The following is a 27,995-nucleotide window of genomic DNA, read 5'->3' as shown; positions in this document are numbered from 1 at the left end:
TGGTGAGTGGGTAGTGTTGTACTCGGTTGATCGACAGTTCTGTCGCAAAGAAATAAATTATCACGGAGAATTGTTGATCCGGAATAGCGCTCCGACAACCACGCGATCTTTTGATTGTTGATCACCGTTAAATGAGGAGAAATTATTGAACGAGACAAAAAGACCAGCGTCCGTCACACCCAGCCTTCCTAATTGACATCTCTTTTGCCGACTGCCCTGTGGTGTGACCGAGGGCCTGTGTGGGTGTATGACTCAATTGCTGCCGCGCATTTCTCCCCGCTCTTTTCTTCCCCCTCCATCGATTCTCGCCAGGACCTTCACCTGTTCGCACGCGCTCCAGAAGCAGAACCGCAATCCCAAGATGGCCACCGTCAAAACCAAGACCGGCCAGGAGGTCGACCGCCTCGTGCTGGACTCCATGCTCCGCCGCCGCATGTTCTACACCCCTTCCTTCGAGATTTACGGTGGTGTGTCCGGTCTCTATGACTATGGCCCTCCCGGTACCGCCCTGCTCACCAACATCACGGACGCATGGCGCAAGCACTTCGTGCTCGAGGAGGACATGCTCGAGGTCGACTGCTCCATGCTCACTCCCCACGAGATCCTCAAGACTAGCGGGCACGTGGACAAGTTCGCCGACTGGATGTGCAAGGACCCCAAGACTGGCGAGATCTTCCGTGCCGACCACCTGGTCGAGGAGGTGCTGGAGGCCCGTCTGAAGGGCGATAAGGAGGCGCGCGGACAAAAGGTTGAGGTTGATGCCGAGAAGGAGGCCAAGAAGAAGAAGAAGTCCAAGGGCGAGACCAAGGCTGTCAAGCTGGACGACGCCCTGGTGAAGGAGTATGAGGAGACCCTTGCTCAGATCGACAACTTCGACGGCCCCGATCTTGAAAAGATCATCATCAAGTATGACATTCGCAACCCTGCCACCGACGGTCCCGTGCAGCCTCCCGTCGCTTTCAACCTCATGTTCCAGACTTCTATCGGTCCCAGCAGCAACATGCCGGGCTATCTGCGCCCCGAGACTGCCCAGGGTCAGTTTTTGAACTTCCAGAAGCTGCTCGAGTTCAACCAGCAGAGCATGCCTTTCGCCTCTGCCTCGATTGGCAAGTCTTTCCGTAACGAGATTTCCCCTCGTGCCGGTCTGCTGCGTGTCCGTGAGTTTCTCATGGCTGAGATTGAGCACTACGTCGACCCGGAGGGTGGCAAGAAGCACCCCCGCTTCGTCGAGGTCAAGGACGTTGAGATGTCCCTGCTTGACCGCGACGTGCAGCTGTCTGGCAGCACTAAGACCACCACAATGACCATCGGCAAGGCCGTCGAGACTGGCATTGTCGATAATGAGACTCTGGGTTACTTCCTGGCCCGTATCCAGCTTTTCCTGATTAAGATCGGCGTTGACTTCAGCAAGCTGCGTTTCCGTCAGCACATGCAAAACGAGATGGCTCACTACGCCGCCGACTGCTGGGATGCCGAGCTGCAAACTAGCTACGGCTGGATTGAGTGTGTTGGCTGCGCTGACCGCAGTGCCTACGATTTGACCGTGCACAAGGACAAGACCGGTGCCCCTCTCGTGGTGCGCGAGACCCGTGCCGAGCCTCTGCGTGTTGAAGAGTGGCAGATCGACCTCGAGAAGAAGAAGTTCGGTCCCCGCTTCAAGAAGGACGCCAAGACCGTCGAGGCGGCCATCGACGCTCTCTCGCAGGAGCTACGTGAGAAGCTCTCCCTGGATCTGAACAACACCGGCAAGGTTGAGATCGACGTTGAGGGTGTTGGCTCCGGCAAGGTTGAGCTGGACAAGGAGCTGATCAACATTGAGAAGCGCACTCGTGTTGAGAACGTCCGCGAGTACACCCCCAACGTCATTGAGCCGTCCTTTGGTATCGGCCGTATCCTGTACAGTATGATTGAGCACGTCTATTGGTCGCGTGCCGGCGATGAGGCCCGTGGTGTACGTTTTCTCTCTTGTTTTTCTCATGTCTATTGCTAATCCCATATGGTATAGGTCCTTTCCTTCCCCCCTGCTGTCGCCCCCACCAAGGTTCTGCTGGTCCCTCTCTCGACCAACCCTGCCTTCAAACCTCTGGTCCAGAGCCTGTCATCCAAGTTGCGCAAGATCGGCGTCTCCAACCGTGTGGACGACTCGTCCGCCAGTATCGGCAAGCGCTACGCCCGTAACGACGAGCTGGGCACTCCCTTCGGTATCACCGTTGACTTCCAGTCCGTCAAGGACAACACGATCACTCTGCGTGACCGCGACACTACCAAGCAGGTCCGAGCCAGTGAGGACGAGATCCTGGCTGCTCTCAAGTCGCTCACAGACGGCGACGAGACCTGGGCCGATATCATCAAGCGCCTGCCCGAGTTCACCGGCCAGGAAGTTGAGTAAATCAGTTAGAAGCTTGGACTTCTTTACATAAAATATACACCATTTCGATTTACGCAAAATAGTTTCTATTTTTATTTTTTACTTGTAAGATCAGATCTAAGTAAATCAAAGGCGGCAGTCCCGATCCGGCCATCCGCGCCAAGAATCCGGGGCAACCTCGTCATCGTCCATCTGTCCTCTCCTCCTCCGTCCAGAGCTCCAATCCCCACCATGGCGCCCACTGTACATTCCGCGAAACTCACTCTCTCCTATCCGCTCTTCGCAGCAGACTTTGACCCGCGCAATAATGGCCGCCTGTTGGTCGGCGGCGGCGGCGGCGAGGGCCGCAGCGGAGTTGGAAACAAGATCGTGAGTGCGGCAGCTTTGTTTACGAGAGAACCTTACTGATTACTAGATTTAGTCGCTCATCGATACCTCACACCGACATGAAATCACCGAAGCCGTGGAAATGAACCTGTCGCGCGATGAGGACTCGGTCACGTCGCTTGCTGTGGCGCCGCAGACCACCGATGAGGAGCACTCGATGGTTGTCCTGGCTGGCATTAACAGCTCTGCAGTAGAGCAGAAAAACAACAATAATCAGCACATGCGCGCGTTTCGGTTTGAGGCTCCGCGAAAGGTGCAGGCTGTAGCTACAGATGCGCCGGAGTCGGAGGGCAAAGAAGAAAAGAAGGACGAAGTTATTCCTGGAAAGGCCACACAATTGTCAAAGGAGTCGCTTTTCCGCTCGAAAACCGGGGAATCGGGTGATACCTATCAGCGCGTGCTCAGACTGTCGCCTTGGAGGAAACAGGCCGATGCTTCGGAGAAGAACACGCAGGAATCGAGAGTTGGAGCCATTGCCACGGGACTCGCGCCATCAGGAGAGATTGTTCTTTTCCACGCGACAGAATGCCCCAGTGAATCAGACGTGATCGGCCGTATTCGACTCGGTGCCAACGAGGAAGCAGACGACATTGATTTCGCTAGTCTTGAGTACGATGCGGACTCAGGCAAAGAAACGCCGGGCCAGTTCCGTATGGCTTATACCAACGGTGTGGATGTTATGGCCGGCGATATATCGTCTACTACACGCTCCAATGCTGCTCCGGATATTTTCAGGGTCTTCACCATTCCTTTGCCCAGCAGTGGAGCTCGCGCTGCTCGTTCCAAGTTCCGTTCTCTGCGCTTCTTGTCGCCTACGAGCATCTTGATGCTGCAGAATGCCGCTGACCGCGGCGGCTGCGAGCTTGTTCTCCTCCAATTACACAAAGAAAAGGGCGCCCAGGCAAAGATCTTGTGCCGGCGCAAGCTCCCTCGAGGCGTGAAGATCGGTCTTGGTCTCGATGTATGTCAGCTTGGCACAAATCCAGCCGGCCAACAACAAACCATCATCGCCGTCAGTGGCAGCGACCATTCCATCTCGCTCTTCACACTGGAGTACGGGCCAAACAAAGGCTACGGCAAAATCCAGCCCTACACAACCCTCCGTGACGTGCACCCCTTCTCCATGACGAAGCTCTGCTTCTCAGCCTTCATCGCTCCCGCCCACCCTATCAGCCCGGAGGTCGGCCCACAGAAAGTCAAGCTCGCATCCGTCAGCATGGGCAATACCGTCGTCGTGCACACTCTACCCCTCCAGCCCTTCCCGCCTTCTTCCCGTTCTCCACGCTACGTCCTGACTATCCCCGGTCCCGCCGAGTTCTGGGAAGGACTCGTCTTCAGCTTCGCCCTGCTTGTATCTTTCCTCGTTATCTGCACCGCGCTCCTCTCCTTCGCCGAGATCCGCGGTGCCACCCCGCCCTACCTGGGTGCTGCAAACTACCTCCCAGATACTTGGCGCGAGAACTGGGCTGTCGAATACGAAGTACCACCGAACGGCAGGGGCTCTTATGAAACCCCCATTACACTTTCCGATGAAATTCACTCTCTGAAGGATATCCTTGACCGCGTACACAGCGCAGGCGCCGCCCCAGCCGATCTCGAAACCGTAACACCGCATGCCCTTTCCGTGATTGTGCGTTGCAACAAGCCTGGCATGGACGCAGAGCAGAGCATTATCGTTGAAACGTCCTCTTCATACAAGGGCGCTCACGACCCCTCAGAAGAACGACTCTGCGCCTGGCAGGAGATGAATCCCGCTGACCGGGAATCCTGGAAACGCCGTCTTGAAGTTGCAGGCCGTTGGGTTCCTAGTCAGGGCGAGTCGGTCTTGCAGAATGTCATCTTCAGCGAGGAATGCGGGCATCTGAGGGAGTGGGTGGCGGACGAGTTGTAAATGATGCGGTTTTATGTTATGAATTAGTATACATGTTCGATGATAGACGATCTTAAGCAATGTATTAATTTTATCATTGGCAAGAAGATGAGGTCGCAAGTCGCCAGATCAACCTAGGCAGCGTATCGTATCACCCCGATTTAGGAAATGGGACTGGCATCTTCCAGGGCTTTATCGCCAGCCCTACAATAAATAGCACTTTCTCTCCCTTCTGTCCCTTTTTTTCTTTCCCTCTACACCGTCAAAGCTTGTGCATAGAAATGAAGCAGGCTCGTTATGAATGAACACTGCTCTGTGTTAATTATCCTGATTAATATTATCTAAATCTAAACCCAACATGACCGACATCATCTCAAACTCATCCCGTCAACATCATAATCTCCATTATATAAACATTACTCAGCCTGGTCCCCAACAGTCGTCTCCTCGACATTAGTCTCCGAAATAGCAAACTTACTCAGCGCCCTCAATCTAGCTCCATAAAAGTAGAGCAACCAAATCCCCAAAATCCCAATAACGCTCAATCCACCCAACAAACTCGTACCGCGTGCAACACCGAGATTTCCAAAAAGCGGATGCGCAAAGATCACACTCCCGCAAGCAAGCGCACTCCGGAAGAAATCATTCGCGGCGAACAAACTCGCCGCATACTGCGGATAGCTGAGCGGGATATACACGAACAGACACTGCATGACGATAAACACGGTCCCGCCGTAGATGGTAATCCCGATTGTAGGCACGATCCAATGGATCGATGCTCGGGCAGTCCACGCGAACAGGAAGAGACCGACAGTCGGTCCAACGGATGCAGCTAGTGCCGGGATAAGACGTGCTTCTGGAACCGGGAAGCCGTGTTTCGCGATTCTGGGGTTCATCCAGAAGTAGATGTATGAGAAGTACACCGCGATGCCGAGGATACACGAGACGAGGACGCAGAGGAAGACGAGGCCGATCTGGCCCAGGTTCATGTGATAGTCGACTGGGTAGACGAGGGGGAAGACTTCGAAGAAGGAGTAGTAGATGCCGTAGATGATAGCGGTGTAGATCTGCACGAAGAGGACGGCTGGATCTTTGATTGTGATTTCGATGGGTTTGATCAGTGCGTCGACGGTTACGGCGGAGAGGCTTAGGTTGTGCTGGTCGATTTCAGACTGGGACATGAATTTCGGATTGTTGTTTAGTTTGCGGAGGCGGGATGCGCGGCGGTAGAGGATTGTTGCAGAGCTTGTTTCCGGGAGGAACATGAACATTATTATAAACACGGGCGCGGAGGCCCAGATCGATTCGAAGAGGGACCAGCGCCAGCCTTTTACTGGGACTGCGAATCCGCTAAGGAGGGGGCCGAGGGCCGCTGGGGTTTGTCAGTTGGATGTATGTAGATGAGAGAGGGTGTGACTTACGGCCACAGTAGGCAGCGGAGACCCAGGCCATTAAGGCGTATGGAAGGGACATTAGACTGTACATGTCGCCGATGGATGCACCGCCAGAGGCGAGACAGGGCGAGCCGAAGAAACCCTGTAGGAAACGCAGGACAAGGAGGCCCCCGAAGTTGCCGACGAAGGCAGTCGGGATGGAGATGATCACGAAGAGGAACATGGTGATGATGTAGACTGGGTTTCGTCCGATGACTGGGATTTCGCTCAGCGGGGAGAAGAGCAGTGGCCCAGTGCCATATCCAAGGACGTATAGCGACAGGCCGAGTGTAGCGACCAGGGTGCTGACGCCGAATTCCTCCATGACTCCCTGCGTGGAGGACGTATAGATGGCCGAGGTGGTGTACACGACGAATGTATATAGACAGATAATCGTGGCGATGAGAGCGCGCTTGGTGTTGGACCAGTTGTGCGGGTTCTCGGGGTCGTCGGTGTAGTACCAGTCGACCAGGACGACGCCGTCTTTGGTACGTTTCGGGACGATGGGCGTCGACTTGACTTTTTCGATTTCATGGTGTTCATTTGCCTCCAAGCGATCTTCTGTGAAGGGGAGTGTGCGTTCGGTCGAAACTCGACTGAGCACATCGCCGTCACTTTCACCGTGGAGGCTTTCAGCGTCATGGCTTTCGCTGTCGTTGCTATCGCCGGGTTGTCTTCCTTCGCTACCAGGACTTTCTGGCTCCGGCTTTTCGGTCTGTGACGAGCCCTTCCGTAAGGTATCGGGCTGGTTCATTACATCGATCCATGTCTCCGGAAGCTGAAAGTCGGCCTTCTCTTCAGGGTATTGGAAGTATTTGTTTTTGGTGACCAAACGGACCAGCTGCCCGAACGGGGCTTCACGAATGACGGCCTCCATCGGATTGGACTATGAATTTTGATTCTGCAGATTCATGGTGACACGAAAGTTGATGGACTATATAGTGGCTATTGTAGATGGACTTAGGTGATTAGCAAAACCACCTCTAAAGCCCGAGAATTAGAAATCAGAAAATGCCAAGCCAGCCTTCGAATCTCATATTGAAGCTACCGTGGAGATTAACTTCCAAGCTGTTCCAATGTGGTAAACGGTGGGCCTCGTTTATTACTCATCGCCATTAGAAATCAACGTGGTTGACACATTCCCGGGGTTTAGGTTGCGGAAAATGGATACCGTCGGGAGGCACGCCATTTCACTTTTTGGAATTGACCCGAGCCCGACTGATGAAAAAACAAAAATGTCAATTACGCCGAGAACGGGCCGGTCGCGTCATCGCTGTTCTGAATCCGTGGGATACCAGAGAAATAAGCAGAGTGCAATCTAAATAACTATAACTACTACTGTGGCTTTCCCTGCTGACATACCCAGACCCTTGGATCGCCATGATTCATCGATCGGCAACAAGATCTTATCTCCATCATCCTAAATCATGAGATTGTGAGCTTTATCCCCGGTGTATGTGCTAGGATCTTTGAAGCTATTCTTCGCTTTCTACTTGGCAATGCTACCGTGGTACCCAAGGGTACTTTTAAGCCTCCATATCTGAGCTATGCCTATTAGAGGCTCTACCCGAGGTTGTTGTAGCTGGAATCACCCACATGTGTAGATGGGTTGTCAAGTACGCTAGTACCAATGCTAGTAACGATGCTAGTACCGGATTGACAGTAATCGCCAGCCCGGTTGGACACGCATAAGCTGACGTTGCGTCAAATGAGTCTATACTCTTTTGGTACTGTAGACATCCGGAATAGCTATCTTCCAGTTTCAAGTTGAAACTTACCTTTGAGTTCACCACCGAGATGACTAACACCGATCACACGACTTGAATAACGTCATGAACATACGATGTAAGTAGCTTAAATTATACCTACCCCAGAAAAAGCTGCCATCCCAGGCTCAAGAAACTCGGCTAAAATCATCACTTATCGGTGCAGAATGGACCCAGGACGCAAGATACCGGATCCAGAAGTACAACGCCCATCCTTAGGACAAACTGCAGAGGGTAAGCTAACACGATCCAGCCGTTGTCCAGAAGTGAACAACGCCACTTCAGCAAGTACGGAAAGCTGCCACGGCCCGGTCTACTCGGCCAACAATCAAAGGTATCTCCAACCGACCCTGCAAATCTCATACATCTCCACGCAATACATGCTAACAAAAGACTTTTGGAAAATAAAGGAACGAACATACTTTGACTCGGGCGACTTTGCCCTCTCAGCTGCTGACCGCGAAACGGACAATGGCGCAGTCCATACAGGCAGAGCACATCCTCAACGAGAGAGCATTTCACATCCTTATGCTCCCATCCCGGCCAACAGCAACGTGAACAAGGATGCCAACGAGGATCCGTATAGGAAAAGTGCTAGTCCCGAGAGAAGTCCACTTCTTCAACAGACGGATTATAAAGGGGGCTCCAATGAGAGAAAGGATTCTATCACCCATGAGGGTTGAAGTAGGTTTTGAAGCGAACCAGCGTTTGGAATCGTATGAATAACGAATATGCGAATACTGATTATGGATTGGAGTTTTGATACAGGGGTTTTTTAAAACCCGGTAGGCCTTTTGTACTTACAAAGATTGTTCCTAGGATAGCGGAGCGTGTTATTCCCTATGTAGATGATTTCCTCTGCCCCTTGTTGGGCTTACCCTACAATTTGGGGATCTACTGCTTATACATGACGAGAAAATGTGAATATTTTCAGGACAAAAGAGGTTGCTTTAGTTTTAAGAGGCAACAGAAACTAATTACGGGTACGGCGTAATATGCAGTAGACTACTGAACATTGCGTGTTCAAGATACAATACTTTCGTCTGAATAATAGGCATCGACACTCATCCTCGTCCCGTTTCCAACCTGATCAATGACTTGTTTGAAGGCTCCAATATTCGTACTCAAATCATGTACTTTGAGCTGTTCAGTCTGGTATAGAGCGTGCTGTTCGATTCAACAGTCACGGCTCGTTCATAGCCTGTATGAGGCAGGATACTCTCAGACCCTACCAAAAATAATATGGCTCTACAGGTTTCTCTTTGACCTGGATTTCAAAAGGCACCTCGTTCCCCAACAAGCGCACAAGTTCGTCTACCGCAACTGACCAGTCGAACTGGACAATATACTTCTGGACCTTGACTGCCGCCATCGGCTTCAGAAGATGCACCATCGCATCCCGGTGCGGGTATTCATTGTCAAGGCGCCCATCAGTGAACTCCACTCGAAGGCTCTGCAACGACTTCATCTCGGCGATGGTTTTCCAGGCGGACTCCCAGAAGAATGGTATGTCGAGAGGATAGATACCCTCGGTTGCATCTATGCGCGTCCCGAACCAGTATAGTTGGAGCAGAAAGTACAGATTAACAGAGCGAATGCTGTGTAGGCGCTGGGGGGCAATGGTACGTTGGAGATCCACGATAGTCCGCGTTTGGCGAAAGCTGAGAATGTTTTGGGAGTAGAGGAGATCAATTGACTCGGAGTATCTAGTTCGATTAGTGGGGGCTTTCGCTTGCTTAGATGGGGAAGATTCTAACAACATACACCTGCCGGCAAGAGCGCAACAATCCCAGTCTGACGGGGTAAGGAGAACGGTCCTCGGGCTGATACTCCCTTGGGTACCCACTCCGGGCCGTCGTGCCGTCTTGCTTGTAGCAACGGCCCCAACATGGGTGCTCTAAGCCCGGAATATCGGGGTTCTCATTAACGCAGCGCCGACTCAGGAGTCGCTGGTCTGCACTGGAGACATGGAGCTCTGGATGATCTGGAGAGGCCAGGACTTCCTGATAGATCAGATACCGGATCTCTCGTGGGAGCGTAGTAAAATATGCAGATTGCTGCTGATCGCAGGTTCTTTGTTGGCGACTATTTCGGACCAAGCCCGTGTTACTAGGTGGTAGTGGCAGCGTCAAGGTCCGTTCGCGGACCGCTGGCAAGGGTTCAGGACGGTCGCTGATGCGCTTGCACCTCTCAGCAAGCTTCTCCTCCTCTCGGCGTCGAGCAGTAAGACTCCATGACCATTTCATGGCGAGGTCGTCGTGGTCGGTTTAATGGTTGATGGGGAGGAGGAGGGGGAGAAGGAGTAGGGAAATACTCTCCGTTATATGTATCAGGCTGCGAGGCTGAGTTAGTCTCGGCATCAGGCCCCCGACTGATCTACGAGCAATAAACCAATCAACCAATTAGTTTGCTTATGGCTAACGGAGGGGATTCTCCGAGGGGCTAAGTTTGAATGGTGCATTATTCTATTTTTGTCGTTTCCTGTGTATCTATGAACACTCCTGTACCTAAAGTACCTATATAGCACCCCATTACTGAGAATATCCGCGACTGGCACGACATAGATGGTAGAGACAAATTGCAAAGTCTACCGTGACTTATAATTCCATACAGAGATAAATACCCAGTAACAAAACAATGAAAAAACTATGTAGCTTCCCTAGGTATACACCATAGAAAACGCTATCCTGATAGACCATAACCGATCCTTACTTGTCCTCTACATCACCATTCTTCTTCACCCGCTTCCCTTCCTTAATGTACCTAATGGCTATAACTCAGTCAGCAATGTACGTGAGAAAAATCCATAAAAGGGACCAACATACCAGACCCACAAAGCGCAATCGAATCCGCATTGACCTGTGCTTGCCGACTAGGATCACTGCTTCCCTCCTGCGCCAACTTCCGACACCTGTTCCACCCATACCTAACAGTCAGGAAGCTGGGCCCATCAACATCCACCGACTCACCACCAACACGTGTGTGCGTTAGCTCGTGCAGAATCACTTTGTCGAGCAGCGAGGTCACATCAATAGGCGTTAGCAACATGTGCGTCTTCGATAGGCCTTTGCTGATTGCCCGCCAAAATAGACCCTTAGCCTCGGCTTCTTTCAGGCTTTTAGTGTCTTTAGATTTCATCCAGTTGAGGAACCATGGGCATAACTGAACCTGGGACGGCTTCTTGCGATCCTTAGGTACCTCGGTGTAGGCTACGACAGGTTGGGCGCCTTTGCATGCCTCAAATGACTCGTCCTTCTTGAAGACATAATCAAGGTCTGTATAAATGTCAGATCGGAGAGATTTTGAAAGTTGTTGGCTTAATGAACCTACCCTTATCGTACCATTGACCGTCAGCCCTCGCTTCAAAGCGGTCAAAGCCACAGTATATTACGACCTGCTCATCTGTCAGTCACTTGTATCCCTATTATACCTGGCACGGCCGTGCCAGAGCTGAACATAGAAGGCTTACCGTCACACCGTCCGGATCCTCGTTATCTTTACGATCCTTTGCCTTGGCGAGAAGATTCATACGCGCTGTCACAATCAGCAAACCAACCTCAAGGATGAGAATATAAGAAGGGGTCAACATACTTCTCAGTATAGCAAGTCGCTCGTTATTCGGCTCTTCGTTATCTTTTGTAAACATCCACTTGACAACATCGAGGATGTTGTCCTTGTTCGGGCCCAGGTCCCCACCGGAGAGGATCTTGTTGAATGCATCGGACTCATCGACTGCCATCGAAAAGGCACTATTCACGGCGGTAGTGACCATGTCATTGAGATCTGGGGAGCGGAAACGTGTTATTCAAAGGTCAAGAGGGAGAACTTGTCTGGCTTACCACTCGTTTGGCATGAACTATCGAGCTTCCACGCCGGACCCTTTGCACTGGCCAGGCTGATTAGGCCAAAGGCACAAAGTAGGCCTTGCAGGAATCTCATCATCGAGTATTAGATGAGGCAGATAAAGAAAAAAATAATGTAAAATGAGTTGGTGAAGAGGCCAGATGAAGAGATAATGGAAGCCTATCCCACAGTGCGAACGTTAGCATCTTATATCTTCGCCCATTTAAAGCAGCATTTAAAGCAGCATCTGATAGTATACGACCAGCCAAGAACAGGCATCCAGCGAGCTGAACTGCATCGCCCCGACCGTCAACTGCGTGAGGGGTATTGCATGAGTGGAACGAATCAATATCCATTGCTAAATTTATTGCATTGCTCCTCTCGTATGTCTCGTTTCAGGTACATAGACCCTGCATCTGGTAAATAGCCCCCGCCACCAGGTGATATACGGCCCCCGCCACGGAGTAAGTACCGAAGTTACGTACAAACCGCCCGTAAGATTTCCTCGGAGGATTACCTAGTGCTGATGTGGGAGTATGCAGGGTCGAATAAAGGTATCCTTTTGGGAAAGCTAAACAGAGCCAAGAGCATTTATTGGGCGCCTTATCAGACCCTGATCTATTGCTGAAGCCCCCAATAGCCCCCAATCTATAAAAAAAAAGAACGCCCTCGGACCAATGATGGCCGTGTGTTTGACGCCATAGCTCAAGACCCTGCATCTGCACCCTCGCGTAAGCCATGTGGAGGCCGTGGCGATGTGGGGCGCCTGATCTATAAACTATAATCTGATAGTACTACTACTGGTGATAGTTATTTTTCGACCCTTATTGACTATTTACGACTTTCCACATGCCATCGACATCCTTGAGATGGGGCCAAATCGTGCACATGCGACGTTTCATTAGATTCAGCTGCTGTCAGCCCGCTATCAACAAGGTCAGCAGAGCAGGCCTTGGGCAAGGCTGGATATCAGCCATGGACTTATTTTTGGGACTGTTTTTTCGTCCGATGACGTGGGGGCTACTGGAGGAGAACTACTGGAAGAAAACCAGAGGTATAAAGTATATAATGCCCTCCGCTGGAGTCGTTGAAAGAGCCAAGTGATAATCTTTCATACTCCATGATCATGAAGTCTCTTCTCATAGCATCTTTCTTTATTTCGGCGGCCTTCGCCGGGCCGGTCGAACTACCACCACAAGTAACTCCACCCCCGAGCCTCGTTGAAAAGAGAGGCGTCGGCCAGGTGGACGCAATTGTACCTACAACCAGTGGGCAGATTGGAATCAATCCGGTTCTCGTGACTCCAGTGTTCGTCGCTTTTTCTGTTTGCTCTTCTTAAAATTGTTATTGCTTATGCTAATACACCTTAGTGACACCACAGCACCATACAACACATTCTTCTCGGATTATATCGACGCCAAGGGCAGCGTAAGTATATCATCGCACTGATTTTCAATTACCCTCGCTGATAATTGTCCAGTGGACAGCAAAAGACACAGAATACATCACCCAAGTCCAAGTCACAACCAAAGACAACAAGCCCACAACAGCCACCGTGACAGCCCCGGTAGCCGTTATGACCGGACCCAAAGGTGACTTGGACGTCCTCATGTCACCCAAGCTCGAACAGCAGCTGAGTGACATGATGGGCAAGGTGCCTGCATGCTCGAAGAAGCGGGAAGCATTATGCGGGATTACCCAGTTCCTCGAGGACTTCAAAGCTGACAATTCCGAGCTGATTAAAGCCCTGAACGAAGCCGTCAAGGACATCCAATTCCTAAGCGAGGAGGTCCTTAAGGCCCTGGGTACTTCTGCTACCGCACAGGAGGCCCAGATGGTTGCGACTGGCATTGGCGGCATCAGCCTGGTCTGGATGGCTTTCCAAGTTTACGCGAAGAACCATCTCCCGCTCGCGTTTGGGATTCGAGACCCACCGAACAATAACATCCCCACCGTAGTGACTCCTCCTCCTAAGAAGCCCGAGAAGTGTCCGGCAGATGCGCCCAAGGGGAAGGATGCCCCGCTCTGCCCGGACTGCAAAGGGAAAGATGATATTTGTCAGGATGTATGTATCTCGTCCCTTCTCTTCCCCTCTGTTTCAATGCCGGTGGTATATACTAATGACCTGGTTCGTATAGGGCAAATACAAATACTGTAAATGCCTCGACGTGATTGAGCCCACATTCTTCCCCTTTGACCAGGATTGGTTGAACACACAGGCCGATGTACTCAAGTACGCTCTTGTCCATATGGACGACGCGCCCAAAGTGACCTGCTCCGACACTACGTATTCCAAGGCTGTCGCGGTCGACGTCGCTTTCGTGAACAGCCTGTCGGATAAATTCTGCAAGGGCGATGCGAAGAAGGCGCGCAATATGACGCTTTCCGGCGACGACATCTCGTCCCAGGCGTATAAGAAATACACCTTCGACTTCTCGTACACTCCACCCAAGGACGTGAACGAGCAGTGTGACACGGATTGTGCGGGGGCCATCAAGGCTATGACGGCTGGTTGTAAGTGTTCCCATGGAGCCAGTGAGTGACGCTGTGCTAATGACATGGAATAACAGGCGAAGGACTGAACAGCCATAGCGTGCAAAAAGGAGGAAAAGTGACTCTTCCATGCGGTGCGGAGTACAGCTATAACATCAATATGCCCGACCGCCCCGACCAAGCGGACATCACTTGTGCCAATGGAGGAGTACGTACCCCGCCCACGCGATGATTTCAAGTGCATTTCTAACTTGTGGTTTGAATGCAGGCCTACAGCGGAGCCATCGATGTCGATATCTCCTTCTTCCAACGCATGTCCGAGAACTTCTGTGGCAGGGACCTCTCCAAAACTCCCAAAGTGGACCTGACCAGCGCCGACATCAAGTCCAGCGCTTACCAGGGCTACAAGTTCCACTTTGAAACAGACCCGAGAACAGACTGCGTGCCCGACTGCAAGGCTACATTCGAGAAGATGATTATTCCAAAGTGTAAGTCCCACTTCCATCCTAACCGGACCGGCCCCAAGACACTAATAAAGTCATACAGGCGAGGGCATCAATAGCCACGCAATCCAACCATCCGGTGAAGCCACATTCGCCTGTGGTGCCAGCTTCAGCTACAAGATTGAGAAACCTGCCCAAAGCTCGCCCCCGCCCACGGGAACGACACCGGGAGACAAACTCGGCTCGCTCCAGTGTCACGGTGCCAACGACTTCGGCAAGCACAAAGACATCTCCCCCGGCTTTCAAAACCAGTATACTGGTTGGGCGTGTGCGGGCACCGCTCTTTCTTCGAGCATCATGGATGAAAAGAGTGATCCAATTGTGTGGCAGACGATGACGAATGGTGCACCGTACTATTACTCGATCTCGTGGGTCAAGGGGTGCAGAGGGGCGAAGCAGAGCCCTTGGACCCCGTTGGGGGATCAGAAGTACCCGAATAGCAAGGATCAGATTACGTGCACAAATCTGTTGAGGAAGGATTACACAGACTGCAATAACGGTGGGGTTGGAGGAATCAGGGATGCCGGGTGTTTACGATATGAGTTCAAGGCGCAGTATACTAAGTAAGGTGGGAGTATGGGAGGGAAGAGACTTTGGGTAAATAGGTGTCATGAGAGCCTCTTTTCCCTGGAAGAGGCTTGTTGAAATGCGGAGAACTGGTGTTGACAAGATTGTTCTGTATCGGACCAAAGAATTTGATCGCTTTTGCAAGACTTATCCGTCAGAAGCAGGCACGTCCCTCGTAGAGAAGGTCCAGCTCTGGGAAGACAAGTACGGCAGTCAAACCAAGTAGCTGGGTGATCCGGGAGAGTATGGGTGGTTTCTTGACTTACATCCAGGTTGTCAGCCTGCTGCGCTAGGGCATTTATAGACCATTGTAAAACTTAAGAAGACGGTGCTTGGACCGATATGTACTGCTACATATGCTGGTGGGTTTAAAAGACGCGAGGAGTTCCCAGGAAGATCCTGAAACCTCTACTGTTCACGATCAAGCCACAGCCATCACATTGCTATATCAAATTAATTCAAAAAAGGAGCCTTGATTCAGCTAACTTTGCTTTTAGTGCCGACATAGGCAAAACGCAGTCGGATCGTCACGTCATGGGGATCGGATAAGGTCAAGGTGATGGTGTAGGGATGTATCTTTTGTGCAAGGCAGGGGATTATCATGGACGCGAAAGAGCAGAAGCAAAGAAAAACGCCGAATTAGCCCACGCCAAGGTTCTGTATGTGTAAAAGCAGCAGGAAACAACGTGTTCAGGGGAGGGCCCATGCAGGTTCGTTAAGAATAATTGAAAAAAGACGGGCACTGTCTATCCGGAGGCGCGTAAATCGGTACCCATATGTGCGCGCAAAGTTTCTCAAGTTCCCAATTTGTAGGGAGATTATGCGATGTTGGAGAATGCCATGGAATTACTGGCCATTGGCCTTCTTCCATCGTAGCAGTTCGGCCAGGCTGGCGAGGCTGCAACCCATCTGGAGGAATTCGTGGGCGAGGAGCTCGTCGGCTGTGGCACGGCTGCGAACGTCCACGCAGAGACACACGCTCAGGAAAGCCTTGAGCTCCTTGCTCAGCTTCTCGGGCTTCTTCAGGCGTGGGGTTCCGTTTGTCGCGATGAGGTACAACGCCTTCAAGGGCTCTTCGTTCAGGTACGGCGGCTCGGACTCGATCATCTCGATAGCCATGATACCCAGTGACCAGCAGTCGACCTTGGGGCCGTACTCTTTCTGCTTGACAACCTCGGGTGCCATCCAGTACGGAGTGCCGACCATGGTAGCACGCTTGTTCTTGGACTCGGTAAGCTTGGCACAAAATCCGAAATCAGCTAGAAGGGGTCAGTAAATTGTCATTTGTAGTGGCTGGATCTGACTTACTGATTTTGACGTGGCCGACACGGTCGAGCAGCACGTTGTCACTCTTGATATCACGGTGGATGATGTTCTGGCTGTGCAGGTGGGCTAGCCCCTTGCAAGTCTATAGACACAGTGGTCAGTAGGTACGATAAGAATGGGGGCAAAAAGTAACAAACCTCGGAGCAAATCGTGGCAATCTGGTTCTCTTGAATCACCTGGTTGTTATCAATGACATCTGTCAAGGCACCGCCCTCCATGAACTCCATCACTACCCAGAGCTCATTGCTGGACTCCTGCAAGAATGAATCGAGGAAGTTGACAATGTTGGCGTGTTGGCTGTCCTTCATTACAATAATTTCATTGACAATCAACTCCTTGCGGGGCTGGCTGCGCAGGTCCATCTGCTTGATAGCCACCTGGCAGCGGGGTCCATACTGACGGTAAAGCTCGCGGGCCACAGCCGATGTTGCCTGCTCCTTGACGCGTGCCACGTACACAGAGCCAGAGGCACCCTGGCCGATCTTGCGTTGCTTGCTGTAGGACTCATTTGGGTTGTCCTTGGACACTACTGATCGCAACCGGTCCATCACTTCGTTTTCGGTCATGGCAGACATGCGCACCTCCTTCTGGCGCGGCTCGGGCTTCTTGGTCAGGGCGGCTTCGGCCTGACGAACACTATCAGAAACACCTTGCTTGCTTGCATTCTGCTTGTTGGCGATGTTCAGGGGCTTCACAGCCTGGACAGGTGCGGGCAACCGGGTCGGAGGAGGCCCTTGAGCCTGCTGGCCCTTGGATCCGTTGGTTGGTTGGCGGGAGGCCTGAGCCCGAGGATCGTTCGGAGGATAACCAGGGCTGGGGAAACCCTGACTCTGGTTCTGAGAACCGGGTGCTCGGGACGGACTTTGTCCATAGGGACTTTGCGAGGATGGGGGAGCCGGAGCCGCACGTTGCGCAGTCAATTGGCGAGGGTCTTGGCCCTGGCTACGAGCCGCAGATCCAGGGGCTTGCGGTGCAGGGCGACTTGGCTGGTAGCGGGTAGTCGAGGAATCCGAGCCACCGTAGCCACCAATCTCTTGCTTGGCTAGCGGTTGGCGCGTCTTGGGCAAGGACGCATTGTATGCTTCGTCATCCCTGCGGCGCTCTTCCTCCACGCGGCGACGTTCCTGCTCTGCCATTCGCTTCATCTCCTCCAATTGTCGCATCTTGTCCGCAGCTCCCGGGTCATTGCTTGACTGGCCGGGAGATGAGTTGGCAGAACGCGTAGGACCGTCTGCACTATCCAGACGCTGTGTCGGCCCTGGCGGGGGAGGGCGTGGGGGAGCAATGGAGCTGCCCATGGTGTTGCTGCCGAGCGGCTTGGCTTGGCCATTAGCTGCGCCGCCCATGCCGGCGTAGTACTGAGGATTCTGCTCGCGCATCTTGATATCGGAGTAAAACTCCAAGACCTCAATCACAGCCTGGGGGTTCTTCTTGTAATCTTCCTTGGTGATAGCCGAGGCGGTCAAAAGCTTCTCCCACTCTGGGGGCAAGCCCACGAAAGCGCCGGTCTGGGGGTCAAAGCCAACGTGAACTCGATGGCTGAAGTTCGTCGGGTTACTGACACCGCCCATGCCCGGGCAGCGTTCATAAATCTTGTCGATCCAGTCGTAAATCTCGTCATCGGTTCTCACCTCACAAGTAATCGACTTGGTCGCCACATCGCGAGAGATCATGGCGGCCTTGGAGCCCGCATCCTTGGGATTGGCCAGGCGCACGATCTCAAAGGCCATCTTGGTATCCTCCGAGCGAGACACATTGGTAACAGCCGACAGCGGGAAGGAGAGAACGCTCTTGCCGGTCTCACTCTTCAGAAACTCGATTTTGTAATCACGCAGAATCAGGTACCGCTGGCCCCAGGTTGCCAAAAACTTGTCTTCCTTGCAGCGCACCGGTCCTTCTTTGACGATCCCCATGCTGCCCTGTCCACCGGTCGGGCTCCGGGCAAGCGATGGCGAGCTGGTGTTGGGAAAAAGCGAGAGATTGCCACCGGGAACGGGGCCGGGAGTACTGGGCGATTGCAGAGACATCTGGCTGAACGAGGTCGCCACGTTGGGATTGTTGTTGGTTGGAATGGTCAACTGAGGCCGATCAGTCGGGGGGCGGGGAGCCGGCCCCGGATTCATGAACTGATCCGGCGTGTACATGGTGCTGCGGAGGGTCAGTGGATGTGGTCTGGGGGTGATCTTCACCGTGTCAAAGACCGACTCACTTTCCGTACGTGGACAACTTGCTAGGGAGTTCAAGAGGTGGAGAAAGAAGCGCGCGCGCGCCGAGACCTCCTGAGGCCCCTCGAAGCTAACGGCTCTGAGGACGGGGAGAAAAAAAAGGGTCAGCTCTCACGTTCAGGGGAGCGCCAAAGACGATCCCAGGGGGGGACGTGCAGTGAGTGGTGTCCCAGGGGCGGTGAGGTGGAGAAAGGGATCGAGGCAGAAGGTCACTTACGAGGGAAATAAGTGAGCGGACCTCGCACTGCGAGGATTGGCTCGAACAACCGGAAAGCAAAGCGCGAAAGTTGAAGGCCAAAAAATTGGGGATGGTGGGGGATGAAAGGAAGATAAAGAGGAGGGGGGTAACATTCGGGCGGCAGACGATCTCAGGGGACTAAGGACTATCACCACTAAAGGTAACCTACGATCAAAGGTACATAGGCACTGGGGGGCCAAGACTAGTCTCAAGGCTCGACATGGATCAATCTACAGAAAACACGCTTCTGCCAATCACGATGCAAAACGCGGAGTCGAGATCCACGGTCCGTTCTGGAAGACCCGCGCGGTGGATAAACGTGACTAAATAGAGTAGAGTCGGGGAATACTGTAGTATCGTGGAATTGATGGGTATTATAAAATGTCATAGTCTCACTCTCCAAACGGATGATTGAACTTGAGGAGCCCATTGAGGCCGCCCACCCATCCTTCGTGCGCTTCTTCGCCACTGCTTCTCCGCATGACGCTGGGCACGCCGCCCTGCCATTCATTCCGGCCATGCCTCATCTCCTCATTCCACACTCGGACCTCCATACCGACTGCCATCCCTTGGCCTAGGTTGACACCGTCTAGACTGACTTCCAGTTCTCGTCCACGATTCTTCTCGCTCAGCCGGAGTGTGATGGGTGTGCTGGAGGGTAAAACTAAGGGCCTGAAACTGAGACTTCGCGCACAGATGGGAGTCAACAGGATAGACGGTACCAAGGGGTGCACGATGCTGCCGCCACTGCTCAGGCTGTACGCCGTACTTCCCGTGGGAGTGGAGATAATAATCCCGTCCACCACGGCCTCGGTCAGGAATCGGCCTCCCACCCAGATATCCACGACCGCCAGATGTGGTTCTTTACCACGGTGGATGAGCAATTCGTTCATGACGTACACCCCCTGGCCCTGGTCGGTTTTGCCCCGGATCGGAGTAGACTCATGGCCGTCCCCGGTAAATAGTCCGACCTTGAGTCGGTTGCGCATCAAAATGGGAGCTCCCCGAGTTGAGCCCATGGACTTGCCCCGGACAGAGGACCAGCCAGTCGGCCCTAGTTGTGTGTCCTGCGCATCCTGCGCGTCCTGCTTGTCCGCTGCAGTCTTTGTTTCCAACAGCGAAGTGCGATCTCCAGCTCCGGCCCCGGACATGTAGACTTCTCTAAACGCCCGTTTAAACTCGGAGAACTTCCACTCGCTCAGGAAGCCCAGGGTACCCATGCTGAAAGACAGTACCGGGGGTACATTAGAGCATGTCGCAAATAGCGAACTCGCGTGTAGAATCGTGCCATCTCCACCTAACGTCACGGTGAGGTCTACCTTGTCGTGAAATGCCGTGGGCTTGTCCTCCAAGGATGCAGTATATACAGGGAACGAAAGAGACGAATGGACCTCGGCGGCGGTTTTGGATTCGAGGACGACGGCAACAGAGGGATATGTAGAGGTAATATGACTTAAGTCACAGAACGTGTCAGCCATAGACCGGCTTTCCGGTGTAGATACCAACGTACTTTGCGAATTCAACGAGCGAGTCAGTCACTGCCGGGGCGCAGTCCTTGCGCACCAACAGGACGTTGCGAGGCGGCGCTGGCCATCGTAAAGATAACAATTCGCCCTGGGTTTCTATAGCAGCAAAGTAAGCCTCCGAATCAGCCCTCATGCGCAAGCGCCGCACCTTGGTATTTGGGAATCAGCCGCTGGGCCAGCCCAGCGACATCGCGGATCTCGTGACGCGGCGCAGACGAAGAGAAGCAGCGCAGTAACCGGCCGGGGAATCTGCAACAAAAAGCGCACTGCATGGTTGTAAGGCCGGGATGACCTCGGTCATGTGTTGTCGAGTTTGGCGCTCATTTGGCACTGGAAGGAGGTTGGAGCTTCGGAGAGTGTCACGAACTCCGCCGATTGCAGCCCCACCGCCTCGAGAGCTCTGACGTTATTAGGTTTGGATGTGTCCACGAGACTCGTTCTTTGTGCTTGACTGTCCGGTCGTTCTTTTCTGCTTTGTCCCTCATACGTTTTTATCTCTCCATTTCCATTCTTTCCCTACAACAAACTCCCCAAGACCAGCTCCGTTGCGGCACAAGGCTGCAACCGAGGCTGCACTGTTCGATCCCGCATCCGCCGCCTCCCGATTCTTCGGTGACTCTGGTGGGCTCTTCCTGCTCCCCAGTGCGTGCTGGTCCCCAATCTAGCTCGGTCAGGATACCGTCCTTCTGAGAGCGAAGCATACCGCCATGGATTCAGGCGAGGTTCGCCCGCGCAAGCCTTTGGCTGTCACCGCTAGCGAGCTTCAGAAGCACTCGAGTAAACCCTCCACCGAGCCCCGCCTCAAATATGGCATTACCATGCAGGTACTTCGATCGCTACTGCTGGCTGCGTGGTTTAACGGATGCTGCATCGTCGTTTTTGTGACTCAACTGGTCGGCTCCCCGCTTTACCTGATCAACAAAGACTACTTCTACTCCTACATGGCCTACACGAAACAGTGTTTCGGATTGATGATTACAGCTCTCACGGAATGGGGTGCCCCAACACTCTTTCGAGTTAGTGGTGATGAGAGCGTACGAGGACAGCTCCATCTAACGGAAGATGGTATGCTGCAGGCCAGCTTCCCGGAACGCCTGGTCATGATCGCAAACCACCAGGTCTACACCGACTGGATTTATCTCTGGTGGTTCGCATATACCAATGTGATGCACGGCCGCGTTTACATTATTTTGAAGGAGTCGCTCAAGTATATCCCCATCATGGGTCAGGGCATGATGTTCTACGGCTTTATCTTCATGGCCCGGAAATGGCAATCTGATAAGCCTCGGCTTCAGTACCGCCTGGAGAAGCTCAAGACCCGGCACAGCGGATCGCATTCCGGCAACCCACAATACGATCCTATGTGGCTGATGATCTTCCCGGAGGGTACTAATCTTTCCATCAATACGAAGACGCGGAGCGATGCGTATGGAGCAAAGCAGAACCTTGCCTCTCTCAAGCACATGATTCTTCCACGGTCGACCGGGCTATTCTTCTGTTTACAGCAATTGCGCGGAACACTGGACTACGTTTACGATTCTACTATTGCCTATGAGGGCCCGCCGTAAGTTTGACTCCGATCTCGCCACATTTGACCTGCCATTGACAGCTTCTATAGAAAGGGAAGCTATCCCGACAAATACTTCACTCTGCGCTCAACCTATGGACAGGGACGCCCTCCGACCTCGGTCAACATGCACTGGAGACGTTTCGCTGTCTCTGAAATTCCTCTCGATGACCAGAAGGAATTCGAGGCCTGGCTACTTGCTCGATGGGTTGAGAAGGACCAGCTCATGGACCAGTATTTCGAAACCGGTAGATTCCCTTCCGAGCTGGCTGGATCCATCGAAGCCAAGAAGGCTACCGAAGAGCAGAAGATCGCCATCTCAGCTGGCTATATTGAGTCTAATGTTCGATTGCACCACTGGGCCGAGCTGGGCAAGATCTTCATGGTGCTGGCGGGACTCGGGTTCCTGTGTCGGTTCATTGGCAGCTGGTTTGGCTAAATGGGATGAGTCATGAATGATTTTGGATTTTTGCGAAGGCATCATGAGAAGACGACGATACTTAGAAGCATTTCCTATTCTTACAAATAAAATATTTGTCATGAGTGAAGTGTGTTGGGGTTCAAAGGGTAAGAGGTCGCGTTGTCTATACTGGGTGTGGCGCACCTGTGGCGGTGTACTCCAGCCACTCCCGTTCACCAATTCTCAACTGACCAAATGCCGCGACCTGCGACACCTCCGAGCCACTTGCGCGTCTACGGTGCGACACAAGGGTTTTCCAGCCTCGGCTATCGGTGCAAGGCTTATCTACTCCAATAAAATTGCTGGGCCTCGCTTGATCATGAGTTGAGAGCCCGTCACGATCCTTTTATCCAGTCGCACCCCGGTGACACTCTACCCTCCCTCACCCCCGGCGCAAGTCGCAATCATGGCGCCCCTCGAAAATGGCCACGCCAATGGCTTGAATGGAGATGCACTGCCTCCAACAAGCTCAATGGCCTCTCTGCGATTCTCCGATATCCCTGACGCCATCGACATTCCCGCCTCCAGCTTCGATAGCGAGGTCGAAGTCAGCCTCCTCGACCTTCCCGAAGACCCGACTGAGCTTTGCACACTGTTAGAGAATGAGAGAGCTGCTAAAAACTTCTGGGTTATCATCGCCCTGGCCTACGCCAAGCGAAAGCAGATCGACCATGCCATCGACATCCTGAACAAGGGCTTGGCCTCCGTGGCCCATGGCGCCACCAAAGAGAAACTTGGACTTCTGGGCTGGGTTTGCTGGCTGCTGATGCTGAAGAGTCGCCAGGCTCCTCGAGTCGCGCCTGAAGGTGAACTTTACTCTGAGGCCAAGACCAAGGACCACTACCTGCAACTCGCAACTTCGACCTTGAATGAGGCCTCGCGTCTAAACCCGGCATACCCGCCTTTGTTCCTAGCGCGTGGTGTCCTATGCCTCCTTCGTGCGTCTTTATATCCGCCTCGTGCTGCTCGCCCAGGCGCTGTCGATACTTCGGAGAGAGCGGAGGCGCTGCGGCAGGCATTGAAGTGTTTCGATGAATCTTCCAAGGCATTTGGTGGCCGCAACATCATGGCTATTCTGGGCCGCGCTCGTGCACACTACATGCTGGGAAGATATGCAGAGGCTCTTGATGGCTACCAGAAGGTCCTCATGAAAGTGCCTCACCTCACAGACCCCGATCCTCGAATTGGTCTTGGCTGCTGCTTGTGGCAGCTGGGCTTCAAGGACCAAGCCAAGGCGGCGTGGGAACGATCACTCGCCCTTGTATGTTTCTACTCTGCTTTCTTTTTTTGTTTTTATGTCACTAACCAAAGTTACACACAGAACCCCGAGTCCAAGGTCGCCAACATCCTCCTCGCCGTGTACTACCTATACGACAGCTCCCGTCGACCCACCGCCGATCCCATGTTCGGCTCCCTGTACAAGGTGGCCATGACCCAGTATACACAGAAGGCGTTCAAGCTGGACAAAGAATACCCTATGACCTGCGCCTTATTTGCCAGCTACTTCCTCCTGCGCAAGCAATACCCGACCGTTGAGACTCTTGCTCGCAAGGCTATCGAACATACAGATGTCATGCCCATTGCCAGTGACGGCTGGTATCTACTTGGCCGCAAGGCTCACTATGAAGGCGACGCCGCAAAGGCGACAGAATTCTATAGCCGCTCCGACCAAGCCCGTGGTGGTGGTGACAAGGGCTACCTGCCCGCCAAATTCGGTGCTGTCCAGATGCAGGTGACGAACAAGGACTTTGACGGCGCCAAGTTCCGCTTGGAGAAGATTGTACAGCAGTCCAAGAACCCAGAAGCCATGATTCTGTTGGCAGCGCTGTATGCGGAGGAGATCTTTGCTTTCCAGAGGTCTGGCAGCAAGGAAGACAAGTCGACCGAGGTGAAGCGCGCAATCGGCCTTTTGGAGTCTGTTCGTTCGATGTGGAAGGACGAGAAGCAGAAACTGACACCAGACGAGTCTGTTCTGGTGTATCTTTCTCGTCTCTACGAAAGCAGTGCCCCGGATAAGAGCATGCAGTGCCTGACCCAGCTGGAAGAGCTCCAAATTGCTGGTATCCCCGAGAGCGCGCGTCCGGACGATATTGCGAACGAGGATGACATGAAGGCTGTACTCCGCGAGAGCCTCCCGCCGCAACTCCTCAACAACATGGGCTGCTTCCTCTACCAGAACGAGAAGATTGCCTCTGCTCGTGGCATGTTCCAGTCTGCGCTGAATGCCTGCGTCCAGTCCCAAGAGAGAGAGGATGGCACTGACAACGACGCCCTTGTCACTACCATCAGCTACAACTTGGGGCGCACTTATGAAGCAGCGGACATGTGGGACGAGGCTAAGAAGGTCTACGAGGGACTTTTGGAACGCCACAGCGACTACACCGAAGCCAATGCACGGTTGACCTATATTGCCCTGCGCCAAAGTCCCACGGACGAGGGCCCGAAGAAAATGGGCAAGCTTTACGAAGTGGACTCCTCGAACTTGGAAGTCCGGGCACTTTTCGGCTGGTATCTCAGCAAGTCCAAGAAGCGTGTGGTCAACCTTGCGGAAGACCCCGAGCAGCGCCACTTCAAACATACTCTGCAGTACCATGACAAGCATGATCGGTACGCCTTGACAGGAATGGGCAACGTGCATCTTCTCGCAGCTCGTGACATGCGCCGTGATACAGATCAGGAGAAGGACAAACGCCGCACTACTTACCGACGTGCCGTTGAGTTCTTCGACAAGGCCCTGCAGTTGGATCCCAAGAACGCCTATGCCGCGCAAGGTATCGCTATCGCTCTTGTTGACGACAAGAAAGACCACAGCTCCGCTGTTCAAGTCTTCTCCAAGATCCGCGACACGCTCAAGGATGCCAGCGTCTACCTTAATCTGGGACATGTCTACGCCGAGCTTCGACAGTTCTCTCGGTCGATCGAGCACTACGAGGCTGCCCTGGCCAAGGACCGCTCGCGTGACGTGCAAATCCTGGCCTGTCTCGGCCGCGTGTGGTGGCTGAAGGGCAAGCAGGAGATGAACTTGATTGCGATGAAGACCGCACTGGATTACGCACAGCGCGCACGTGAGGTCTCCCCGGACCAGCTCCACCTGCAATTCAATGTGGCCTTTGTGCAGAACCAAATCGCCTCCTTAGCATACAGTCTGCAGCCCACGCAAAAGACTCTGCAGGATGTGGAGGAGGCCGCCGAGGGACTCAAGGAAGCCATTGATACCTTTGAGCGTATCTCCAAGGAGAAGAACCCGCCTTACCCCAGCCAGGCTCTGGAACAACGTGCCAACATGGGTCGCACAATCAGCAAGCAGTTGGACCGAGCTATGCAAAGCCAAAAGGAGTACGAGGAGAAGAACGCTGCCAAGCTGCAACAGGCTCGTGAGGCCCGCGAGGCTGCAATGAGGAAGCGCGAGGAGGAGCTCCGCAAGGCGCAGGAGGCTGAACTCGAGCGCAAGAAGCGTATCGCCGAGGAGCGCCATCAAATGCTCGAGGAGACTCAGCGCATTGCGGCGCAGCGCGCCGAAGCTGAGCGCGCCCGTGAAGAGGCCGACTTGACGGACGATTCTCAGGGGGACAAGGTCAAGCGCACCAAGAAGAAGCAGCCCTCCAAGCGCAAGAAGAAGGGCGGCGACGACTTCATCGCTGCAGATGACGAGGGCGACCAGCTCGAGCGCAGCTCCGAGCCTGAAAGCGACACCGAGACTGCACCCAAGAAGCGCCGTCGTCTCGAGCGCCGGTCCGGCGGCAAGACCATCACAGCCAAGGCCTCGTCTAACAAATTCAAGAGCAGTGAACGGGTGGTGGATTCCTCCGACGAGGAAGAAGATGCCCCGACTCCCGGTGAAGACAAGGAAGATCTATTCGGCGATGACGAGTCGATTCAGGAAGAAGCTGCTCCCCGTCGACGCGAGAAGGCTTCCCGCCGCATCGCGGATGACGACGACGAGGACGAGGAAGAAGCGCCGAAGGCTGGAGAGGATGACGAGGACCTCTTCGGCGATGAAAAGGGAGAAGACACGGAGATGCAGGAGTGATTGCCACATTACTTTCCTATTTTCAAATTTATTATTTTCTGGCGTCTGGAAAAGGCAAAGGTACTTTGCAATGAACAGTTTGCGAGACTTCTTCACCCTTGTGTAATTAGCCTACAGTTTGAATTGGATATTTAGACTCCACAAGAAAAAGTACGTAACTTCGGGTATTTGCAAGACAGTATCTCTACCTTCCAAGGTCGGTAACGAGATGCAAGGCAAGGCGTATCATGTCTCACGATTCAGCCCCCAATCCCTACTCCGTACACCGCATACATTCACAACATACCAGCCCCCAATCGGGTAGCTTCTAGCCCGTGCTGATCCTCTTGAGTTCAATCTAGCAAGTAATTTCCGGCACTGCATCTCGGGTGTTTCGCATACAAGATACGCTCCGAGCTTAGTCGTGGATCAGCGCTGCAGCATGGAGTAAGCAACACCTAGTTCCGCAATCGTGCATTGATGTCGGGCTAGATTTAAGGTCTTTTAAATTAAGGGGTTGTAAGTTTTTTTCTATGGCATTTTGAAGATATACCCTGCTGGAGGACTACCTCTATCGTTGGATAAGTGGTTCTCACGTATACACAACACGATACAGTTGAGAGTAGCCTCGCCCTCGAGTTGAGTCAACCGCAGCACACTGTAGATTCGCCTCTATCTCAAGTAACAGACCACGGCCGCTAGGGACGGCCCTAATGTATCCTCAAAGGCAATTGAAATAAGATCATCACTTACTTGCCAGGACGATCTATCAGTAGTCAATGTGGAAAGCAGCACATCGACAGACCCAAACAACAACCATCCACGCACGCAATAGCCAATTTTTAAGATGCTTCCAAAAGCACTGCAACTCATGGAAATCTTTAAACTTTCGAGTTCATCACGGAACGAGACCTACTCTTCAGGGCCCGATACTTCCTAAAAAGCACCCTATTCCGACCCGATCAGCCCGGCACTCGGGGTGCGAGATAATCTTCCCTGGGCAGTGGTGTAACGGAAGAAAAATATCGCAGGATCGTAGTGTTCCATCGGGTTGTGGTCGAGAATTGGTGGATGATGGAACTTTATTCTCTAAGGTTGACAGCGAAGCTTGGCGTCAGGCTTGTTGGCGTTCGGCGACATTTGGAAGACTTCTATGAATGCCAGGGGCTCTTTACTTCGACAACGTAGTCCTTTTAGGAGTCGTGCAGATATACGAATTAGGTGTATTCTGATTTTGATCTTATTCAGTGCTACTAGATGCAAGGTTAAAATGATGAAATCAAGCTCGAAAGCATCCATTGCGGTTCTGCTCCATATGTATGCCTCGGATCTGTCTGCGTCAACAAATCTTCCGAGTTTTACCCACTGTCTTATCTTCCTACTGTCCTGTCTCCTCTCAACATCTGACTACTCG

General features: G+C 53.0%; 10 protein-coding genes across 10 annotated transcripts; 5 read left to right on the top strand and 5 right to left on the bottom strand.

The window, feature by feature from the left end:
- Nucleotides 1-247: 247 nt before the first annotated feature.
- Nucleotides 248-4,646, top strand: N7498_002939 (glycine--tRNA ligase; the record flags this gene model as incomplete). Its single annotated transcript, XM_058450001.1, has 4 exons — nucleotides 248-1,951; nucleotides 2,006-2,385; nucleotides 2,491-2,737; nucleotides 2,790-4,646. The coding sequence occupies 4 exons, from the start codon at nucleotides 248-250 to the stop codon at nucleotides 4,644-4,646; spliced, it is 4,188 nt and encodes a 1,395-aa protein (XP_058312345.1).
- Nucleotides 4,647-5,041: 395 nt separating this feature from the next.
- N7498_002938 (MFS transporter) lies at nucleotides 5,042-6,935 on the bottom strand (the record flags this gene model as incomplete). The annotated part of the gene is made up of 2 exons (XM_058450000.1): nucleotides 5,042-5,997; nucleotides 6,047-6,935. 2 exons carry the CDS (start codon nucleotides 6,933-6,935, stop codon nucleotides 5,042-5,044), a joined length of 1,845 nt encoding a protein of 614 aa, XP_058312344.1.
- Nucleotides 6,936-8,204: 1,269 nt separating this feature from the next.
- On the top strand, nucleotides 8,205-8,507 carry N7498_002937 (uncharacterized protein; the record flags this gene model as incomplete). The annotated part of the gene is made up of 1 exon (XM_058449999.1): nucleotides 8,205-8,507. One exon carries the CDS (start codon nucleotides 8,205-8,207, stop codon nucleotides 8,505-8,507), a length of 303 nt encoding a protein of 100 aa, XP_058312343.1.
- Nucleotides 8,508-9,052: 545 nt separating this feature from the next.
- On the bottom strand, nucleotides 9,053-10,070 carry N7498_002936 (uncharacterized protein; the record flags this gene model as incomplete). The annotated part of the gene is made up of 2 exons (XM_058449998.1): nucleotides 9,053-9,530; nucleotides 9,589-10,070. 2 exons carry the CDS (start codon nucleotides 10,068-10,070, stop codon nucleotides 9,053-9,055), a joined length of 960 nt encoding a protein of 319 aa, XP_058312342.1.
- Nucleotides 10,071-10,532: 462 nt separating this feature from the next.
- On the bottom strand, nucleotides 10,533-11,766 carry N7498_002935 (uncharacterized protein; the record flags this gene model as incomplete). Its single annotated transcript, XM_058449997.1, has 6 exons — nucleotides 10,533-10,594; nucleotides 10,650-11,099; nucleotides 11,155-11,218; nucleotides 11,294-11,358; nucleotides 11,416-11,607; nucleotides 11,664-11,766. 6 exons carry the CDS (start codon nucleotides 11,764-11,766, stop codon nucleotides 10,533-10,535), a joined length of 936 nt encoding a protein of 311 aa, XP_058312341.1.
- A 1,027-nt stretch (nucleotides 11,767-12,793) lies between these two features.
- On the top strand, nucleotides 12,794-15,230 carry N7498_002934 (uncharacterized protein; the record flags this gene model as incomplete). Its single annotated transcript, XM_058449996.1, has 7 exons — nucleotides 12,794-12,975; nucleotides 13,038-13,095; nucleotides 13,148-13,732; nucleotides 13,806-14,181; nucleotides 14,238-14,368; nucleotides 14,429-14,648; nucleotides 14,707-15,230. The coding sequence occupies 7 exons, from the start codon at nucleotides 12,794-12,796 to the stop codon at nucleotides 15,228-15,230; spliced, it is 2,076 nt and encodes a 691-aa protein (XP_058312340.1).
- An 846-nt stretch (nucleotides 15,231-16,076) lies between these two features.
- N7498_002933 (serine/threonine protein kinase CLA4) lies at nucleotides 16,077-18,700 on the bottom strand (the record flags this gene model as incomplete). Its single annotated transcript, XM_058449995.1, has 3 exons — nucleotides 16,077-16,489; nucleotides 16,539-16,638; nucleotides 16,694-18,700. 3 exons carry the CDS (start codon nucleotides 18,698-18,700, stop codon nucleotides 16,077-16,079), a joined length of 2,520 nt encoding a protein of 839 aa, XP_058312339.1.
- Nucleotides 18,701-19,411: 711 nt separating this feature from the next.
- On the bottom strand, nucleotides 19,412-20,817 carry N7498_002932 (NADH kinase POS5; the record flags this gene model as incomplete). Its single annotated transcript, XM_058449994.1, has 3 exons — nucleotides 19,412-20,471; nucleotides 20,530-20,641; nucleotides 20,694-20,817. The coding sequence occupies 3 exons, from the start codon at nucleotides 20,815-20,817 to the stop codon at nucleotides 19,412-19,414; spliced, it is 1,296 nt and encodes a 431-aa protein (XP_058312338.1).
- Nucleotides 20,818-21,252: 435 nt separating this feature from the next.
- On the top strand, nucleotides 21,253-22,551 carry N7498_002931 (lysophospholipid acyltransferase family protein; the record flags this gene model as incomplete). Its single annotated transcript, XM_058449993.1, has 2 exons — nucleotides 21,253-22,109; nucleotides 22,164-22,551. 2 exons carry the CDS (start codon nucleotides 21,253-21,255, stop codon nucleotides 22,549-22,551), a joined length of 1,245 nt encoding a protein of 414 aa, XP_058312337.1.
- Nucleotides 22,552-22,978: 427 nt separating this feature from the next.
- On the top strand, nucleotides 22,979-26,602 carry N7498_002930 (putative RNA polymerase II transcription elongation factor (Ctr9); the record flags this gene model as incomplete). Its single annotated transcript, XM_058449992.1, has 2 exons — nucleotides 22,979-23,833; nucleotides 23,894-26,602. The coding sequence occupies 2 exons, from the start codon at nucleotides 22,979-22,981 to the stop codon at nucleotides 26,600-26,602; spliced, it is 3,564 nt and encodes a 1,187-aa protein (XP_058312336.1).
- Between the last annotated feature and the right edge of the window lie 1,393 nt (nucleotides 26,603-27,995).

Source organism: Penicillium cinerascens (genome assembly GCF_028974065.1).
Source record: "Penicillium cinerascens strain IBT 15544 chromosome Unknown contig_1_segment0_segment0, whole genome shotgun sequence".
NCBI lineage: Eukaryota > Fungi > Ascomycota > Eurotiomycetes > Eurotiales > Aspergillaceae > Penicillium > Penicillium cinerascens.
This window is presented reverse-complemented; position numbering and strand designations above follow the sequence as displayed.